The sequence below is a fragment of the Myxine glutinosa genome, chromosome 7 (genome assembly GCF_964187855.1).
Source record: "Myxine glutinosa chromosome 7, kmMyxGlut1.1, whole genome shotgun sequence".
NCBI lineage: Eukaryota > Metazoa > Chordata > Myxini > Myxiniformes > Myxinidae > Myxine > Myxine glutinosa.
In genome coordinates this window covers 32,263,413-32,284,753 of record NC_136267.1, presented here as the reverse complement: position 1 = coordinate 32,284,753, position 21,341 = coordinate 32,263,413, and the positions used below count along the sequence as shown (strand labels likewise).

The window sequence follows — 21,341 nt, the reverse complement described above, 5'->3', positions numbered from 1 at the left end:
CAGCCATAAAAAAAATTCCTGCTAGTTGCATCACCTATGGGAAGGATCAGATAAATTGGGAGTGGAAGCTGGACGCTGGTAGCTTCTGCACCCAAAACATGGATATTTTATCATTGCAAATTAATTTTTCTCAGCCATTGATTTCTTTTTATAACTGGAGATTAATTCAGTGTGAATTTGTGGTGTTGCCAATGAGAATGTAAGCTGGTGTGAGCATGGTGCAAACATCTTTGTATGGAATTGACACGAAGGTGTTTAATAAAGCAAAACTTGAAAAATGGAATGATATTACTTGAGATGATGGTTGTCAAACAGTCACTATCTTTTGGGATAGTGACTACCATCTTGGGCTTGGTGTGTTATAGTGCACCGCTTCTTTCCTGTTCCATCTCCGGGCACTGCATGACATCATCGCCGGGCACCAAAGGGGGCCCGGCGATGATGCGTGCCGAAAGGGAGTACTCAGTTTTCACTCCGTTGGTTTTCTTGTTTTCTGTTGCTTGCAAAATCGAAGAATTTTCAAGTAAATTGGTCGGTTGCGTTTGTTATTCTGTCTGTCTGTTTGTCTGTTTGTTTGTTTGTTTGTTTGTTACTTGGCAAAAAATTTTTTTTTTGACAAGTACTGTATGTTGATCACTCTGGTTTGTGTGTTTGTTTGTTTGTCCGCTCACTTATACTTGCCTACAGGTCACAATTTTAAACCGATCTTCACGAAACTTCACCAAATGTTAGAGTTTGTTGTCCAACAAAATCCTATATATTTGAGGTCAAAAGGTCAACATAGGTCAAAGTTCAACCACTTCTCACATTTCTAAAATCCTCAATTTTAATCTGAATTGAAATTTAAATAGGACTTTCATATCAGTTAACTGAGTTCAACCAACAACTATTTTTGAGGTCAACATAGGTCACAAGATCAACATAGGCCAAAGGTCAACCACTTTTCTCAAATTTCTAAAATCCTCAATTTTCATCCGATTGAATTGAAATTTAAATAGGATATTCATATCAGTTAACTGAATTCAACCAACAACTATTTTTGAGGTTAACATAGGTCATAAGATCAACATAGGCCAAAGGTCAACCACTTTTCTTCAAAATTCTAAAATCCTAAATTTTCATCCGATTGACTTGAAATTTGAATAGGATTTTCATATCAGTGAACTGAATTCAACCACCAATTATTTTAGAGATCAACATAGGCCAAAAGGTCAACATAGGCCAAAGGTCAACCACTTCTTTCAAATCTCTAAAATCCTCAATTTTCATCCGATTGACTTGAAATCTGAATAGGATTTGCATATCAGCTAACTGAAACCACCCACCTACTATTTTTGAGGTCAACCTTTGCCAAAACGTCAACATAGGCCAAATTTCTAAAATTGTCAATTTTCATCCGATTAACTTAAAATTTGAAGACGATTTGCATATCAGGTCATATAATTCAACTACTAATTATTTGTGAGGTCAAAAGGATGCTCCACTGAGTGCCATTCTACTTTGTTCTCTGTTGCCAAGTATCGCTCTATGAGTGATTTTTATGCCTCTGTCGACAAAGTCACATAGATCAATGTGATAGAGGCATTATGCCTCTATAGAGGCATCCTCACAAATAGAGGCATTATGTTTTCGTGTCGTCCATCCATCCCTCCAACCATATGTCCGATTGAGATGAAATTTTCAGGGTAGGAGTGACACCCATGCAGAATGTTTTTTATGATAATTGTGACGTCATAGGTCATGTGGTATGACAGCCATGTGGGATTAAAAGCAGATAATTAAAAATATATTTCTCGGAAACTGCTGACTGGAAAAATTTGAAACTTGGCACATTGTCAAGTACTCCCAATTGGGATCAAAAGCATGATAATGATGACATCATAGGTGAAGTGGTATACCAGCCAAAAATGTTTATTTTTTAAAATACTTTCTCTGAAACTGCTGCACCGATCGATGTGAAACCTGTCATGGCTGATGAAAATGTGATACTTGAAATAGCTGAAGGGATTTCAATCAAACTTGTTTATTTTTAGGACAGTGAACGAGGGCATCTACCCGTTGTGGGACTATGGCGGAGGCATATTGGTGACAGTCGCATTGTTCTAGTTCATTTGTTTGTCTGTCTGTCTGTCACTCGCCTACAGGTCACAATTTTAAACCGATCGTCATGAAACTTCACCAAGTTGTAGAGGTCGTCACAATTGAGAAGCCTATTGATTTTGAGATCAAAGGTCATCTGGAGGTCAAATTTCTAAAATCACAATTTTTCATCCGATTAACTTGAAAATTGAACAGCATTTGTATATTGAGTCACTAAATTGGAAAAACAATTATTTTTAGGTCAAAAGGTCACAGGTCAACTTAAGCTCAAACTTCCAGAATTATAAATTTTCATCTAAAAAGCCATCGATTTACATCCAATTGAATTTAAAATTGAACAGCATTTGCACATAGAGTCATTAAATTAAGAACCAACTATTTTTGAGGTCAAAAGGTCAAAGGTCAACTCAATGTCAAACCTCTGAAATCATCATCTGAAAAATCGTCACTTTTCATCTATCTATAATTCCAGTAATCTCTGTGTGTATGTTTGTATGTTTGTATGTTTGTATGTATGTATGTATGTTTGTCTGTGACCGCTGTTTCTCGACAACTACCGGTCCGATATACTTTAAACTTGCCAGGTATATTGCTGGGGACCCGAGGATGTGCCTTTTCAAGGTTTCATATTAATCGGAGAAGTAGTTACCGAGCTATGGCGATTTCTTTACCAAACTCCGCAAGCCGTTCGCTTTGGACCAAACCATTTCATGTAAATAGAGGGGGGGGATTGTCACCGTACTCGCAAGCCGTTCGCTTTGGACCAAACCATTTCATGTAAATAGAGGGGGGGGATTGTCACCGTACTCGCAAGCCGTTCGCTTTGGACCAAACCATTTCATGTAAATAGAGGGGGGGGATATAATTTTAGATATATATATAGTACGGGCATGCCCTAGTCTTATTAACCCGAGCTTTGATCAAGATCGTCAATTTTAATCTTAATGAAATGGACAGTTTGATGGATTAATGGCAACCTTTTTTTGAAGGGGGCGGGGGGGGGGTGGATTTTGCAAGTTGCACGACGTCTTCTCGTTTGTGTGTTTGTTTGCCCGGGCAATATATTAGCCATCCTTTGAGACAGGAAGCTGAAATTTTGGCAGAAGAGGACGTGCTTTGGCAAAAACTATATTTTACATTGTTTTGATTTATCAATTAATGTTGACCTCAAAAATAGTTGGTGATTGAATTCAGTGACGCGATCTGCAAATGCTCTTCAGATTTCAAATAAACCGGATGAAATGGAGGGGTTTAGAAATTTGATAAAGTTGTTGACCTTTTGACCTAAAAACAATAGGCTTCTTGTGTATGACCAACTCTACCAGGTGGTGAAGTTTCGTGAAGATCAAAGTAAAAATGTGGCCTGTAGGCTGTTGACATACAGACAGACAAACAGACAGACAGAATAACACACAAGACCAACCAATATACTTGAAAAATCTTCGATTTTCACAAGTAACAGACAGACAGAGGTGAAAACATAACCTCCATCCACCTTTAGATGGCGGAGGTAATAATAAAAACCATCAAAGACTTGCAGTAATGGTGGACGTCCCAAAACCTCAGCAATTATGTATTTTTAAAAATTCAGAATGTTGTTTCTGCAACTAGGCCATGGTCACTGTTAACAGATTTACTCAGCCAAACTTCATGATCAGTGTAATTAAACACTCTTTTTATCCATTCATCGTCCATGTTTACAAATTTAATGGGTTTCATGTTGCACACCTTCTTTGGTGAATTACATCAATTTTGTACAGTTTATCAAGCCTGGACAAAACTGTGAAAAATTATTCTTCTTTTCCTCATCTGCAGCATGTTGCCATGAGTTTCCATCATTGCTAGCGGAGTGTGACTGTGCCCATGTAGCTTAAGGCGTGAATTGTAATTTGTTCAGCCTGCCAGTCATAACTCGCATACTATTTGATGAAGACTGTTGGATCTCGACAATCCAACAACTAATACTAGGAGAGGGTCACACAACACCAAGCTTGATGTACATCTGAGGGTGCAAAACTCTGCCTGCAAATCGCCGAGACAATTTATACAGTCACGTGAAAAAGTAAGTACACCCCATGTAAATTTTTGTCTTTTTCAACATATTTCAACATACAGCTATTTGATCTTCATTTCAACAATATTGATAGATAAAGGTGATATAATCTATCTATAATTCCAGTAATCTCTGTGTGTTTGTTTGTACGTTTGTACGTTTGTTTGTCTGTGACCGCTGTTTCTCGACAACCACGGGTCCGATATACTTTAAACTTGCCAGGTATATTGCTGGGGACCCGAGGATGTGCCTTTTCAAGGTTTCATATTAATCGGACAATTACTTACCGAGCTATGTCCAAAAAACGATTCAACCAATCAGAGAGCAGCGAGCTATCGCGTGTGCCGAACGTGGCGGACACACTCTGCCTCGGATGGCACATTTGAGAGCGTATTCATTTATTTCACGTTTGCAAACTATGTTGCCGCTATGTTGGCGTTAAACTATGTTTTAAAACTAATAAAAACCATTTCATCTAAATAGAGGGGGGGGGGGATTGTCACTGTACTCGCAAGCCGTTCGCCGTTCGCTTTGGCGTTGCGAATGGACCAACACATTTCATGCACCAAACCATTTCATGTAAAGCGTTCGCCGTTCGCTTTGGCGTTGCGAATGGACCAAAACATTTCATGGACCAAACCATTTCATGTAAATAGAGGGGGGGATATAATTTTAGATATAGATATAGTACGGGCATGCCCTAGTCTATCTATAATTCCAGTAATCTCTGTGTGTTTGTTTGTTTGTACGTTTGTACGTTTGTTTGTCTGTGACCGCTGTTTCTCGACAACCACGGGTCCGATATACTTTAAACTTGCCAGGTATATTGCTGGGGACCCGAGGATGTGCCTTTTCAAGGTTTCATATTAATCGGACAATTACTTACCGAGCTATGTCCAAAAAACGATTCAACCAATCAGAGAGCAGCGAGCTATCGCGTGTGCCGAACGTGGCGGACACACTCTGCCTCGGATGGCACATTTGAGAGCGTATTCATTTATTTCACGTTTGCAAACTATGTTTCCGCTATGTTGGCGTTAAACTATGTTTTAAAACTAATAAAAACCATTTCATCTAAATAGAGGGGGGGGGGGGGATTGTCACTGTACTCGCAAGCCGTTCGCCGTTCGCTTTGGCGTTGCGAATGGACCAACACATTTCATGAACCAAACCATTTCATGTAAAGCGTTCGCCGTTCGCTTTGGCGTTGCGAATGGACCAAAACATTTCATGTAAATAGAGGGGGGGGGATATAATTTTAGATATATATATAGTACGGGCATGCCCTAGTATAACAAATATCATGAAACATTTACATTTTGTAGTCCATTGTATAATTTAAATAAACATAAATGCAAATTTCGCATGTGGAAAAAGTAAGTACACCCCTACATTTATCACTACTTCAAATACCTAACATTAGAATCAGGTGCACCAGCTCTGGTGCAAATGAATAGAACATTGTTAGAGAGGATCTTGGAGGAACCTGTCTTATTTAAACCTCAGCCATTTAGTTTGCTTTGCTCTTTGTTGTTGAAGTGTGGGGCGTCACCATGCCGAGATCAAAAGAGCTCTCTGAGGCCTTCAGAAAGAAGGTTATAGATGCCTACGAGTCTGGGAAGGGATTTAAAAAGATCTCCAAACAATTTGAAATCAATCATTCGACTGTCCGTAAGATCATCTACAAGTGGAGAAGATTCCAAACAACTGCCAACTTGTTCAGGCCAGGCCGCCCCAGCAAGTTCAGCTAGAGAGCAGACGGCAACATGCTTAAAGATGTCTCTAAGAACCCCAGAAAGTCATCATGGGACCTACAGGTAGCTCTTGCCACTGTTGATGGCAAAGTGCAGGAGTCTACCATTAGAAAGAGGCTGCACAAATTTGATCTACATGGGAGGTGTGCCAGGAGGAAACCTTTGCTGTCCAGAAAAAACATCAGGGCAAGACTAAAGTTTGCCAATGAACACCAAGGCAAAGACCAGCACTTCTGGAACAATGTGCTCTGGACAGATGAGTCAAAGGTAGAGCTATTTGGCCACTGTACCAGAAGACATGTTTGGTGAAAACCAAAGACAGCATTTGACCACAAGAACCTGATACCAACTGTAAAGCATGTTGGTGGAAATATTATGGTTTGGGGCAGCTTTGCTGCATCAGGGCCTGGGCAGCTCACCATCATAGAATCCACGATGAATTCTTCATTGTACCAGAGGGTGCTTGAGGATAATGTGAGGCCATCTGTCGGAGAGTTGAAGCTCAACCGAAGGTGGACCTTGCAACATGACAATGACCCTAAACATACCAGTAAATCCACCAAGGAATGGCTGAAAAGAAAGAAATGGAGGGTTCTGGAATGGCCAAGTCAAAGCCCTGATCTAAATCCCATTGAGATGTTGTGGGGGGATTTGAAACGAGCTGTGCATGCAAGAAACCCCTCAAAGATCGCACAGCTGAAATAATTCTACATGGAGGAGTGAGCAAAAATTTCTCCCAGTCGATGTCAGTGACTAAAAAAAAAAAGTAACCACCTTTAGAGGCCATTTTTCCCCGCAAGCGGGGGTTGGCCTTTTTCGGGAACCGTGGTTGTTGTTGTTTTTTGGTCCCCTTTTTGAAGCAATGTTTTACGGCCAGATGCCCTTCCTGATGCCAGCCCTTTTTGCCGCCTTTAGTGACAAACAGGGAATTACCAGTGAACTGGTACTCAATTAGCCGACCTCGGAAGGATGACAGGCTGAGTCAACCCCCCTGGCGTTAAATTCAGCGATTGACCGGGATTCGAACCCAGGATCCTGGGATCCTAAGCCGGCACCCTAGCCGCTAGCCCAACACCAGGGACTGGTAGACAGTTATAAGAAACGCCTACTTGAGGTTGTTTCTGCCAAAGGGGGCAATACCACCTATTAGAGCCAAGGGTGTACTTACTTTTTCCACATGCGAAATTTGCATTTATGTTTATTTAAATTATACAATGGACTACAAAATGTAAATGTTTCATGATATTTGTTATATTACATCACCTTTATCTATCAATATTGTTGAAATGAAGATCAAATAGCTGTATGTTGAAAAAGTCAAAAATTTACATGGGGTGTACTTACTTTTTCACGTGAATGTAGTTTGGTGGTAGGGAATGAAACGTAGAATAAAGTATAGTTGGGTCAGGAATGAAATCCAGAATAGATTATAGTTTGGTAGGGAATCAAACCCAGAATAGACACCTTAAAGGTATAAGAATGTAAAGCTGAACTTGAAGAACCAGCTTGCCATTGCATGTTTTATGTATGGGGAATCAGTCTCAGAATTGCCATGCTAATGATCATGCAGGATTCATCATTAACGATTTTTGATCATAATTATTGGATGTCCACTTGATATATCCCTCCCTGTCCCCCAAAGGCTTTGGCCTGCGCTTAGGCAGCCAGCTTTACATTAAGGATGTCTCATCTCACGGGCTGGCAGCTCAAAATGGCAACCTCCACGAGGGGGATATCGTCCTGAAGGTGTGACCCACGATCCTACAATACACATTTCAGAGCATGTACAACATAATATGATATTTTGCTTTGAGAATCGGAAATGTACAAAATATACTTTGACATGAAGAGTCTACATGGCCCACCATGCTTGTGAAGCATCTGTAATCGTCACATATTCACTGTATCCATCGCATTAAACATCACAATTTATTCACTTCTCAATTAGGTTTCCTTACATTTTTCCACCTCAACGTGAAATGCAAATTATTTATCAAAATTAAAAATGCGACAAATTGAATTCGTACAGCAGTTAATGCTTCGTACAGCAGTTAGACTGCATGCCAACTTTATTCGCAAGTACTGCAGCACTTAACCATCTCTTGTTGTCAATCATTAGATCAGCAACGTGATGGACACCGTTCTGATCAAAATAATCAACAGAGGAGCGTTCCGTTCTTATTCTTTTGAAAAGAGAGTTGTAGAAAAGAGGCTCACTGAAAAACATCTCTTTGGCGTAGGAAACATAATCACGGTCGACCATGAAAATACGCCAAGCATTTAAAATTATATTGTAAAATGGTGGAAGCAAGGACAAATCAATACATTTCATGTTCATTAGAAATAGACCAGATGAATATTCTAGCATGCCGGCTTGACGGAGGAGGAGGAGAGCAGTGGACCTCCAGGCTAGGTCTGATGGACCATAGAGAAGCCGCCAGATTGAGGCGATGCCAAATGCCATAGCCCTGCATACGATGTCCACAAGACCATGTCCACCTTCCTCTAAGGGAAGATTCAGGATCTCTGGACGAAGCCAATGTTTTCCACTCCAGAAGAAGTTTATTATTGTCTTCTGTATATTCAGCAGAAAGTGTTCAGGAGGCGGAATGGCTTTGATTCTGTGCCACAGTATAGATGCTGCTAGATTGTTGATGACCAGGACTCGTCCCCGGTATGAAAGCAAAGCCAGCAACCCTTTCCATTTCCACAGCTTTTGTTCAAGAGAGTCAGCGAGACCCTGCCAATTTTTCGCTTGTGTTGCTGCATCACCGATGAAAACACCAAGGTACTTCATTCCGTTGAGGGACCAGGTGAGGTGTTTCGGAAGGACAGGCATAGGCAGCTGGCATGGGCCCATCCACATCGCCTGGCACTTGTTCCAGTTTACCAGAGCTGAAGAAGCTAAACCATAATAGTCCAAGCAATCCACCAGTTTCTTGATCTCATCGCTATTATGTACAATGACACAAATATCGTCAGCATATGCAGAGACTTTCACAGGTCTTGTGAGCAAATTTCTGCATCCGGTTAAGATGCTGCGGACTTTGATTAAAAGAGGCTCAATGGTTAAAGAGTACAGACTACCGGATAAAGGACATCCCTGACAGATACCCCTTCCAACCTTTACAGGTGAAGTCAGTTCAGAGTTTACTCTGAGTATTGAGGAAATGCCATTATAGAGCAGTTTTACCATGGAGAGGAAAACAGGACCAAGTCCAAAACACTCTAGGACCTTGAAAAGATATACATGACTTACACGGTCAAAAGCCATCTCTTTGTCAAGCACAATCAAACCAAGATTGTCATTTTTGATTTTACACACAACCCAAAGATCTCTTAATAAAAAAATGTTGTCGTGTATCTGTCGGTTAGGGTTGTTAGGGAATGACTCTAGGGAATGACTAGAATGGTTAGGGAATGACTCTAGAAGCGGGGCGATGCGTCGAGCTAAGACTTTAGAAAATATTTTATAATCTGAAGTTAGAAGAGAGATTGGACGCCAATTATCAATGAGCTGAGGGTCTCCTTTCTTAGGTAATAAACTAATTACTACTCTACGGCAGGTCATCGGCAAGTCACCACAACATAATGAACTAGTAAAGACCTCCAATAGTTCTGGGCCTAAAAAGGGCCAAAAGGATTTATAAAACTCTATTGGGAGGCCGTCCAACCCAGGAGATTTACCCGTAGGTAAAGAAGCAAGGGAAAGTGTAAGCTCTTCCAAGGAAAGTAAGGAGCCAAGCTGATCCCTTTGAGCAGCACTTAGCATGGGTAAGTCAGATGTGAAGTAACTTATTGAGCCATCGTCAACATCATTTGCCATAAACAGGTCTGAAAAGAAGTTATAGACCTCCCTCTTTATATTATCTTGTGACGTCACAGTGTTACCAGTTGAGAGCTTTAAGGTTTCAATTTGCCTTTGATTGGTAGTCTTTTTAGCAAAATGGAAGAAAAATTTGGTCTGTGCATCTAAATTATATAGCTGATCCATCCGTAGACGGACCATTGCACCGTTTGCTTGGTATTCGACTAGGTTGTTTAGTAGAGTCTTCTTTTCCATAAGCAAATGATTATTTGTTCCATTGGGGTTATTTGCCACATCAGTTTGCAACTTCATTATTTCCTTTTCTAGTGTGAACCTCTCCCTTTTTACACTGAAAGATGAGAAATAATTAAACTGTTGGCAAAAGACAGCGATCTGTGCCTTAGCGTAGTCCCACCATAATATCGGGTTATCAAAATTATTCTTTCTTTCTTTGAGGCTAATCCAAAACACTTTGAAAGCTTCACAAAAAGCAGCATTTTCCAGCAACATGACATTGAACTTCCAATATGGACTGCCATGCTGCTGCAGAGCAAGCTTAAAGGACAAAGTTACAGCCAGATGATTAGAAAAAAGAGAAGGCACGATATCAGATTTCAATATCTTGTCAAGCATTACCGTATTGACATAAATTCTGTCTAACCTGGCTAGTGTGTGCATCTGAGACGTACATCTAGACCAAGTAAACTGCCGTTGCATAGGGTGCTGAATACGCCAGACATCTATTAATCCCGTCGTCTTGATGATTTTCTCCAAAGGTTTGGCAGATCTAGGATGTGGCTCCGTACTGTTTCTATCCAATGCAGGGTCAAGAGTGCAGTTGAAGTCCCCACTCACTCATAAAAGAGCAATTTAAGTCAATTGTACTCAGAAGATCCTCTAGCTTTAGAAAGAAGTTGTGCCTTTCAGCATTCTTACAGGGGGCATATATGTTTACAAAAACAAAGATTTGATTATTGGCAGTGAATTGAAGACAAGCCAGATGTCCGGGAATTATTTCATTATATTGAACTTGTGAGCGTGTTAATGAGGAAGAGACAAAGAAAGCAATTCCAGCAGTGAGACAATTGATATCACTGAAGAACCACTGGCCCTTCATTAGCCTTCTCCACTGGGCTTGGGCGTTCAGATCTCCATGCGTTTCTTGCAGTAACAAGACATCCAGGTGCAAACGCCGGGTCAGATCTTTTACCTGAACTTTGCGTTCTAAACTAACACCACCGTTAATGTTTAGACTGCCAAAACTAACACTCATTCTTTCGGAAAAAGAAAGAAGATAAATAACTAAATAGATCAAAAAACCCATCTAGGGACCTCATTTACGAAGCTCCTGCCGAGCTTTCTGGATCATTTTTCTTAGCCGGTGCTTCTGAGCATCAGTGAAATTTGGAGTGTCAGGGTTGTGCACAATTTCCTTCAATTTAAAAATCAACACCTGAAGATCAGGGAAATGATCGTTCAGTTCAATGTTTCTTTCCCGTTAGGAATCTCTCAGAAAGTCCCGAAGCTCGTCATCCGAAGGGCTATTTACAGCCTTTAGAATCTGAGAGGACTCCTCTTGACCCTCACCATCAGATTCCTCATATGGGGAATCAATTGGTGTTTCAGCTTCCTGGCGCACATCACATGATTGCTCAGTTTCAATAAAAGAAACTTCTTCAGGAACGTTTGGTGCCGGGGTCACATTTGAAGCTTCTTCGGGATGCGAGGTGGGGGGCTCCAAGCATGTTTGTGACATGACCACGATGCTCGGTTCATGGATGTCACTATCCTTTAGTGGATTTAAACTATCATCTTTTATTCTCTCTGTGCCCTTATTTTCCTCATTTATTCCTTTTTTAGGGGGAGATTTGAGGTGCTTTTCCTCCTCTTGCGATTGACAGGAGGAAGCTGCACAATGAACGTCCTCGTGTGAGATGACACTGCCTGAGGGATCAGGAACACTCACTGGGATTGGAAAGTTAGAATCCACTTTTTCCTTGATGATGTTTGTACTAGTGGAGGTGTCCTTTTCCTCCAATAAGGCAAACCTGTTATCACATTGAAATCCAGTGATGGAGTTTTCACTGATTTGCCTTTTCCCAGAAGGTGACGCACTTCTTACAGCCGATTTACGTTTTTTTACTTTGGAAACGGTAACAAACCCCTCAATTGCGCCCCTCATTGGTTGACCACAAACCCCTCATTGGTTCAACGGGAGGGGGCGTGTCCACTTGTTCACCTGGTTTATCCTGCACATTTGTCGAGCAGTTTATCCGTTAACATTAATCTGTGAGTCATTGTTAACCGTTTCGACCATGTTAGGCTGTTCCTTCTGAAGGCGGCAAAACCGTTTCATGTGTCCCACTGCACCACAACCAAAGCACTTTAGGATGTCGGTGGTGATACATACTTGGTAATCGCGACCATTAGTAGTGAATTTTATAGCGACATTCGAGGAGGGATATTCCTTTTTGAGAACCATAAAAACCTGTCTATGGAAACTCATCACGTGACTGACACGTTCATCCTTACAGCCCAAAGGGAGCATTATTCATGGCGACACACAGTGACCATATATCGCTGCAGCGCTGCAAGGATGGTATCGCTATCCAGGAATGGTGGTACATTTGAAATAACCACTTTCTGAGCAGGGGTATCCAAGGGATAAACCATAACAAAGTGTCCGGAGTCGAGGGACAAACCTTGTTGTACGAGAGCAACGTGCTCTACATCGGACACAAACACGATACCGTAACCCGTTTGTTCACATGCGACTCCGCACGTACCTTATCAAACCCGATCATGTTCCCGATCGCGAGTACAAAGGCTTCTACTGTAACACCCTCCGGTGGAGAACACGCAATGCCATGCTCGCGTGATAATTGCTCAAACGCTGCATATCGCTGCGAGTGAGCAGCCGCCATGTTTGGACACACGAGGCTCGACCTTGTCCTCCCAGCTCGGGAAGAGGAAGTTAGTAATGCACTCCGACTTTCCCAGCTTAGGGAAAGGGAGCGTTAAAAAAACAAACTAAGGAACTAGAACGGGCACTCGGTAGAGCGCATACCTTCGCCGCAGCTACTGTTCTGTACTTGGCATGGGAGTGTAGGGAACAGAACAACAAAAATACGATTTTGACCTTTTCGTGACCTTGACCTTGACCTTTGACCCGATTGCTCCCAAAATCTAATCAAATGTGTCCCGTATAATAACCAATCATCCCACCAAATTTCATGCAATTCGGTTGAATACTTTTTGAGTTATGCGAATAACATACACACACACACACAGACATACAAATAAATACACAGCGATCAAAACATAACCTTCCGCTTTTGCGAAGGTAAATATAAGTGAGAAAAAAAGGTTTGAAGTGAAGAAAATAAGTCGGGGAGGGGGGGGACAACAGGGAAGCACCCAAAAACGACGATTACCTTAACCTACACAATAAGTGCGCGCGCTCGCGCTCTCTTTCGCGCTTTCTTTCTTTCTTTCTTTCTTTCTCTCTCTCTCTCTCTCTCTCTCTCTCTCTCTCTCTCTCTCTCTCTCTCTCTCTCTCTCTCTCTCTCTATCTCTCTCTCTCCTCAACATAGAAGGGAAACACAGGGAAGCTTTACAAACAGAAACAAGGACACGAAGGAGCGAAATGGGGGGGTGGGTGGGGTACTGGGTAGGACAAACAACCAAGACAGAGCACTCACGACACGAAGCGGGAAGCCGCCATGACACCGCACCAAACGCACCAACAGCCAGCGAGGGGGCGAGGGAGAGCAACACATTTCTACTAATTTCATGCATCCAATTATACATTGATCTTTTTTCAATTATCACTTCCACTCAGGAAATTCCATCTTTGATCATAAGACAACAGGAATTGGTTATAATTCGAATGTGAATTTTGTCTTGTACTTTTATCAAGCCCTCTTTCTCCATTTGTTCCTCTGTACTCAGATAAATGGTACAGTCACGGAAAACATGTCCCTGATGGATGCGCGACGTCTGATCGAGCGTTCCTTTGGGAAGCTGCAGCTCACCATACACAGAGAGAAGAGTAGAATTCTCACCAACCTTCCAGAACTCCAGGACTCCACACAAACATCTGACATGTCAGATGTGGATGGTAAAACAAAGAATTGTTACATACTAGGGCATGCCCGTACTATATATACACAAAGAATTAAGTTAAGCACCCCTACACAAAGAACTAAGTTAAGCATGTTGTTTAATTAAGTTAAGTTAAGCAATTAAGTTAAGCGTTTGGGACATGTTGGGACGACAAATTGCGAAGATGGTCCCTCCAATAGCCAATCTGGATGAATTGGAACGTGCATTACATCGGGAATGGAACAACCTGCCACAGCAACGCATACGACGGCTTACAGGGTCTATGAGACGTAGGGTTGAGTCAGTGATCCGATCACGTGGGTCCTACACACGTTATTGACGCAAAGATCGCTCGAGGTCTTCTCAGAACAATGACTGTACGTTAGAAAACATAAACGTCATCCACACTGTCCGTGATGGACCTATAGCTCCATACTTAAATTGAGGTGAAAATATGCCTAAAATTCCCAAAAAATTTCACCTTAAATTATTCAGAATAAAATATTGAAAACGGCATGATTGTTATGTTTTTATGTGACCATAATATCACTTCTCCAGAAAATATAGCAATATCATGGGTATATTACACTGTTTTGACGACAACAAACTTGTAATGTGCGAGGTTGTAAAAAAACGGGGGGGTGCTTAACTTAATTCTTTGTGTATATATATCTAAAATTATATCCCCCCCCCCCCCTCTATTTACATGAAATGGTTTGGTCCAGCGAACGGCTTGCGTGAACGGAAAGCGAACGGCTTGCGAGTCCGTAAGTCCGGAAGTGACGTCCTCATTTGACTGTCCGGAAGGTCGCATATCGCAGTTACGATGAATCGCAAATTAGTTTTAATTAGTTTTAAAACATAGTTTAACGCCAACATAGTTTGCCAACGTGAAATAAATGAATACGCTCTCAAATGTGCCGTCCGAGGCAGAGTCTGTTCGCCACGTTCGGCACACGTGATAGCTCGCTGCTCTCTGATTGGTTGAATCGTTTTTTGGACATAGCTCGGTAACTACTTCTCCGATTAATATGAAACCTTGAAAAGGCACATCCTCGGGTCCCCAGCAATATACCTGGCAAGTTTAAAGTATATCGGACCCGTGGTTGTCGAGAAACAGCGGTCACAGACATACATACATACATACATACATACATACACACAGAGATTACTGGAATTATAGATAGATGAATTTAACAGCACAATCGCTACACATGGTTTGCCTCCTACAGATTACATATGTAACAAGAAAGAGCAATCAGAGATTGCAGACCCTTGCCAGGATGTGTTTTCAGTGGTTTTAAGGCTTTTATGTTAAAAACAAATATGGCGGCCGAACCACGTGACCGATGACGTCATAATACTTTTTTTTCTCTACCAATTTATCCCTAGATGACTCTCAGGAAATTTCATCTTGATCGGATGAAGTTTTGTACATGTCGAATTATGACGTCATAATGGAGACACCTATGACATCATCATTAACATATTTTCTTCCCCATGTCTCAATTTTTTCTATGCAGCACTTTCGGAGATATAGAGGATACCACGTGATGTATGACATCATAATTAGAATTTTTAAATTCTACAGGTGGAGTTGCACCCATGGTGAAAATTTTCTGTCAATCGGACCAACGGTTGCAGATAAAATCATATTTATTCTGTGTGGACAAACAGACAAACAGACAAACAAACAAACGGACTCAAATGTAATACCCTCTCCTCAGGCGAGGGTAACTAGAGCAATGCGACTGTGTCGCCAATATGTCTTCGCATAGTCCAACAATGGGTATATGCCCTTGTTCACTGCCCTAAAAATAAACAAGTATGATTTAAATCCCTTCAGCTGTTTTCAATTATCACATTTTCACCAGCCAGGACAGGTTTCACATCGATCGGTGAAGCGATTTCAGAGAAGGGATTTTTTTTAAAAATATCGGCTTTCAAGCTAATATGGCTGCCACACCACGTGACAAATGACCATAAAATTTAAACTCTGCATATGTATGGGTAGGGGATCACGTTTGTGAAGTTTAGTGTTGATCGGATAAGGTTCGTTTTTCTATCCAAGATGGCTGCCACAATGACTACATAAACCACATGACCTAAGATTTCATCATTTTCAAAATATATGCAACGATGGTGTTAGATGATATTTGTAAAATTTGGCATCGACAGGGTAAGTGGTTTCAGAGACATAATTATTTAATATTTTCCTTCAATCCAATATGGCTGCCACACCATGTGACCAATGATGTTTTCATGATCATCTTTTTATCGACATGCCTAGTCCATGACACACGTAAAGTTTCAAGTCAAACAATTTGGTGGTTTGGGAGAAGATGCTTTTTTAAGGTTTTAGGTTAAATCCATTATGGCTGCCAAACCATGTGACCTATGATGTCATAAATTTAATATTTCCATACAAATGGGTCATAGATCATGTGCATGCAATTTCAGATTTTTATGATAAGGAATTCGATGAAAGCATTTTTGGCTGGTATACTACTTCACCTATGATGGCATCATTATCATGCTTTTGTTACCCATTTAGAGTACTTGACAATGTGTGAAGTTGAAAACTTTTCCATTTAGCGGTTTCTGAGAAATACTTTTTTTTTTTTTTGCGTTTATTCCAAGATAGCTGCCATACCACGTGACCTCTGACGTCACAATTATGACAAAAACATTCTGCATGGGTGTCACTCCGACTCTGAAAGTTTTGTCTCAATCGGACATGTGGTTGCTGCGAAAAACAAGGTTTAGCCCGTGTGGACGGATGGCGGTCGGACAACCCAAAAACAAAATAATAAGCATAATAAAGCGAAAACGTAATAAAAATTCCAGATTTCCTGACCTGGCTCCTCTCATATGTTCTTTTCCTTTTTTTCTGACTCAACAATATTTTACTTTTTGGCCCCTTTCTTCCCGAAGCCCGCTCTCTTCGCTTGTTCTTCTCTTTTTCTCTCTCTCTTACCATTCTTACCTTCTCACCATTCTCTTATCAGTTTTGCTAATTCTTCCACCCTACTCTCCCATGCATACATGTGGATACATCCCATTCACAAACATGCTACTACTTTTACTACTACTAGTAATAGTAGGATGTTATGCCAAAATAATTTTGTGCCAACTTATTGGACTAATACTCCAGGATGGCTTTACTGTATTGCCAGCAATTAATTACTTCCACTTCTGGGAGATACTAAAGGTTACAAAGCAATGTATTGCACATTGTTAAATTACATGGTTTGTTCAAAAGTTATTAGGCAGAATATTCACAAATTAAAAATAAACCCAAACGTTTATTTTTCATTTAACAAGCTTATGTACCATCACGTGAAAAAGTAAGTACACCCCATGTAAAGTTTTGACTTTTTCAACATATTTCAACATACAGCTATTTGATCTTCATTTCAACAATATTGATAGACAAAGGTGATACAATATAACAAATATCATGAAACATTTACATTTTGTAGTCCATTGTACTATTTAAATAAACATAAATGCAAATTTCGCATGTGGAAAAAGGAAGTACACCCTTGGCTCTAAAAGGTGGTATTGCCCCCTTTGGCAGAAACAACCTCAAGTAGACGTTTCTTATAACTGCCTACCAGTCTCTGACATCGACTGGGAGAAATGTTTGCCCACTCCTCCATGCAGAATTCTTTCAGCTGTGCGATGTTTGAGGGGTTTCTTGCATGCACAGCTCGTTTCAAATCCCCCCACAACATCTCGATGGGATTTAGATCCGGGCTTTGACTTGGCCATTCCAGAACCCTCCATTTCTTTCTTTTCAGCCATTCCGTGGTGGATTTACTGGTATGTTTAGGGTCATTGTCATGTTGCAAGGTCCACCTTCGGTTGAGCTTCAACTTTCTGACAGATGGCCTCACATTATCCTCAAGCACCCTCTGGTACAATGAAGAATTCATCATGGATTCTATGATGGTGAGCTGCCCAGGCCCTGATGCAGCAAAGCTGCCCCAAACCATAATATTTCCACCACCATGCTTTACAGTTGGTATCACGTTCTTGTGGTCAAATGCTGTCTTTGGTTTTCACCAAACATGTCTTCTGGTACTGTGGCCAAATAGCTCTACTTTTGACTCATCTGTCCAGAGCACATTGTTCCAGAAGTGCGGGTCTTTGCCGAGGTGTTCATTGGCAAACTTTAGTCTTGCCCTGATGTTCTTTCTGGACAACAAAGGTTTCCTCCTGGCACACCTCCCATGCAGATCAAATTTGTGCAGACTCTTTCTAATGGTGGTACTCGTGCACTTTGACATCACCAGTGGCAAGAGCTACCTGTAGGTCCCGTGATGACATTCTGGGGTTCTTAGAGACTTCTTTCAGCATCTTGCGGTCTGCTCTCGGGCTGAACTTGCTGGGGCAGCGTGGCCTGAACAAGTTGGCAGTTGTTTGGAATCTTCTCTACTTGTAGATGATCTTCTGGACAGTCGAATGATGGATTTCAAATTGTTTGGAGATCTTTTTAAATCCCTTCCCAGACTACTAGGCATCTATAACCTTCTTTTTGAAGGCCTCAGAGAGCTCTTTTGATCTAGCCATGGTGACGCCGCACACTTCAACAACAAAGAGCAAACCAAACTAAATGTCTGAGGTTTAAATAAGACAGGTTCCTCCAAGATCCTCTCTCACGATGTTCTAATCATTTGCACCTGAGCTCGTGCACCTGATTCTAATTTTAGGTATTTGAAGGAGTGATAAATGTCGGGGTGTACTTACTTTTTCCACATGCGAAATTTGCATTTATGTTTATATAAATTATACAATGGACTACAAAATGTAAATGTTTCATGATATTTGTTATATTATATCACCTTTATCTATCAATATTGTTGAAATGAAGATCAAATAGCTGTATGTTGAAATATGTTGAAAAAGTCAAAACTTTACATGGGGTGTACTTACTTTTTCACGTGACTGTATATGTGCATGTACTTACTTACTCTTAAATATATAGTATAATAAAATTTTTTTCACTAATTACTCGTATTTCTACTTTTACTCGAAAAATAATAAAACATTAGCATTTGTTGGACTAGTATGCGTATCTCGTCCCGATATTTTTCTGAACTCCCATGTTATGTTTAAACTCATTCAGACGATGCCAACGAATTATTTAAAAACTGGTCATTCCTCAAGTAGATAGATGCACTTAAAGGCTTGTGTTGATGGCTCTCAAACACAAAAATTCACCATGTTCGTCTGCCCATGTCACAGATGTTACTGAGGTCCCATCAATGACGTCTGAAGCCCCATCACTCCAAAGCAGTCCATCACCTTCCCGTCGCCAATTTGGCTCCAAGAAATGCCTAAATACAAGCAGAGGCAGTTCAAAGTGTAACAGGTTTGTAAAAAGTGGAAATTGATAAAAGCAAACAAAATAGGCCATATAAATAATGGTATGAAGAAGCAAAACATGCTTTGTTGTGGCATGGATTTGAGCTATTCATTCTTCATGACACAACAGAGATAAATTCACCAGTTGTGATTCCTTTTTTTTTTGCAGAACTTCAATGAGGGATCACAAGTCAGAAGTCGTGTGTGCAATGCCACCCATCGGTAAGAGAAGTTCAGATATTGTAATATACTTTTATTGCAATGCCTGTTGTGCTGCAATCTCCTTCAAAGTGCGGAGAAGCTCCGAGTGAGCCGATAGTCATCCATGTCTGGCATGCACAACTGTGTCCAGGTTCGTCCTCCTGCTGTTGGGTTAGCCAATTGTAGGAGATTGGTTGCAGGATTCCACAACGTATACTAACACAAACCAAACTCTGAACTGACCTAAATCTCCTTTCAAATGGCTTCAAATTCGATTTAGGGCAAAGCAATTAGGCCCATTAGGCTAACAGCCATTCGGCCCATTCATGAGTCAGCACGATAGTTGCCAACCTGTGGTTTGAGGGGAGAGAGCGATACCTCGCCACACGTCGCTATATACTATAGGTGGGAGGGAGTGCGAGGAGGGCGTGGGGAGGATGAGAGAGAGGGGAAGAGAGAGAGGGGAAGAGAGAGAGGGGAAGAGAGAGAGGGGAAGAGAGAGAGGGGAAGAGAGAGAGGGGAAGAGAGAGAGGGGAAGAGAGAGAGGGGAAGAGAGAGAGGGGAAGAGAGAGAGGGGAAGAGAGAGAGGGGAAGAGAGAGAGGGGAAGAGAGAGAGGGGAAGAGAGAGAGGGAGAGAGAGAGAGAATTGAATTTGCAACACCATTTATTTCACAAAAAAACACACCAGGTCAAGTTACATTTTTACAGGAGAGAAAAAAATAGAAAAAAACAACAGTTCTTAATGTTAAAAAGAAAAGCACAAATTCGATTCATTCACAACACATAAGGCTTCATTGATACACCATTTGCATTCAAAGAGTTTGACATTTTCATTCGCCACATAATAATCAAACTCTAACCTTATTCTTGCAGACACCAGCCCTTTAAACATAGGTACAACATCGAACCCATGCCCATTATCAATTTTAATTTTCCTCGATTTATATATTGAGTATTTTGCTACAGCAGCTAAGAAGTTTAGGAGGACACCAGAGTCCTTGCAGGAGGGTCTGAAAGATACACCAAAAATAAAAGAATGTGAAGTAAAAGGAAAAGACAACTGATCAAAAAGGTGTGTGAGAATCAAGAAAAGAGGTATTAGTCTTTCGCATTTCACATAGGCATGAAAGAGATCCTCCTTCTGTACACAGAAGGGGCATGCTACTGGCACTGAGCTGTCAAGGTGATGAACAAAGGTGTTCGTAGGGAGAGCCCAATGTGCTAGTCTCCACTGGATATCTGCGAGGAACCCGTAAATAGGTAATTTGTACATATTAGGCCACAGTGGCGTGGCAGGAGACCCTGGCCCTAACCTTTCGGACCACAAGGCCACTCTTGTTACTCCGGAGAAGGGTGATGCTTGGTTTTCTCGAAGGAGCTTGTGAATACCAGCCTTTGTTGCCAAATGAAAAGGAGAGACAAGTTCACCATTTGACTGGAGAGCTGGGAGCACCTTAATTTCAGGGAAAGACAGCCGAACATCCTCGACATTGTTTATACCTTCCCAGCCAATATTTAACTCCTTAAACTTCCTCTTGACGATGCGTATAATTTGGCTGACAATACGCACGGATCTTAAACCAAGAATGGCCGCCACCCTGCCAGCAGACATCCATTTTGTCCCAGATGTATCCCTCAGGTCACAAACTTTGCCAATTCCTCCTTGAGTAAATTTCCTAATCAAAGTCGGACTATGAGGAATGCATGGAAAAAAACCGTTATAGAAAATAGGCTCTTGGATAAACATCCGGCAATTATAAGCCTCAAGGCAACGATGAACCCCAAAACCTTTCCAAACTCTCAGCAAACCCTGATAAAAAGTTGGGATTGAAACTAAGCTGACACGGTCAAGGTTCACCAGGAACAAGTGCCTATCATAACACAGGCCTCCCGCTTGTTGCAACAAGAAAAACGCAAATGAGCGCCAGGGCAGCTCTTCAGCATACAACAG

At 41.2% G+C, this 21,341-nt stretch overlaps 1 protein-coding gene across 7 annotated transcripts in view; it reads left to right on the top strand.

Annotated features, from left to right (window-relative positions):
• LOC137431094 (tight junction protein 2) overlaps positions 1-21,341 on the top strand; it is a 184,304-nt gene that overhangs the window by 45,511 nt on the left and 117,452 nt on the right. For all 7 annotated transcript variants that reach the window (XM_078781395.1, XM_068121996.2, XM_078781396.1 and 4 more), the window contains 4 exons: positions 7,550-7,653; positions 13,667-13,835; positions 19,070-19,196; positions 19,359-19,411. In XM_078781395.1, coding sequence (XP_078637521.1) covers positions 7,550-7,653; positions 13,667-13,835; positions 19,070-19,196; positions 19,359-19,411 — 453 coding nt within the window. The remainder of the gene's footprint in view (positions 1-7,549; positions 7,654-13,666; positions 13,836-19,069; positions 19,197-19,358; positions 19,412-21,341) is intronic.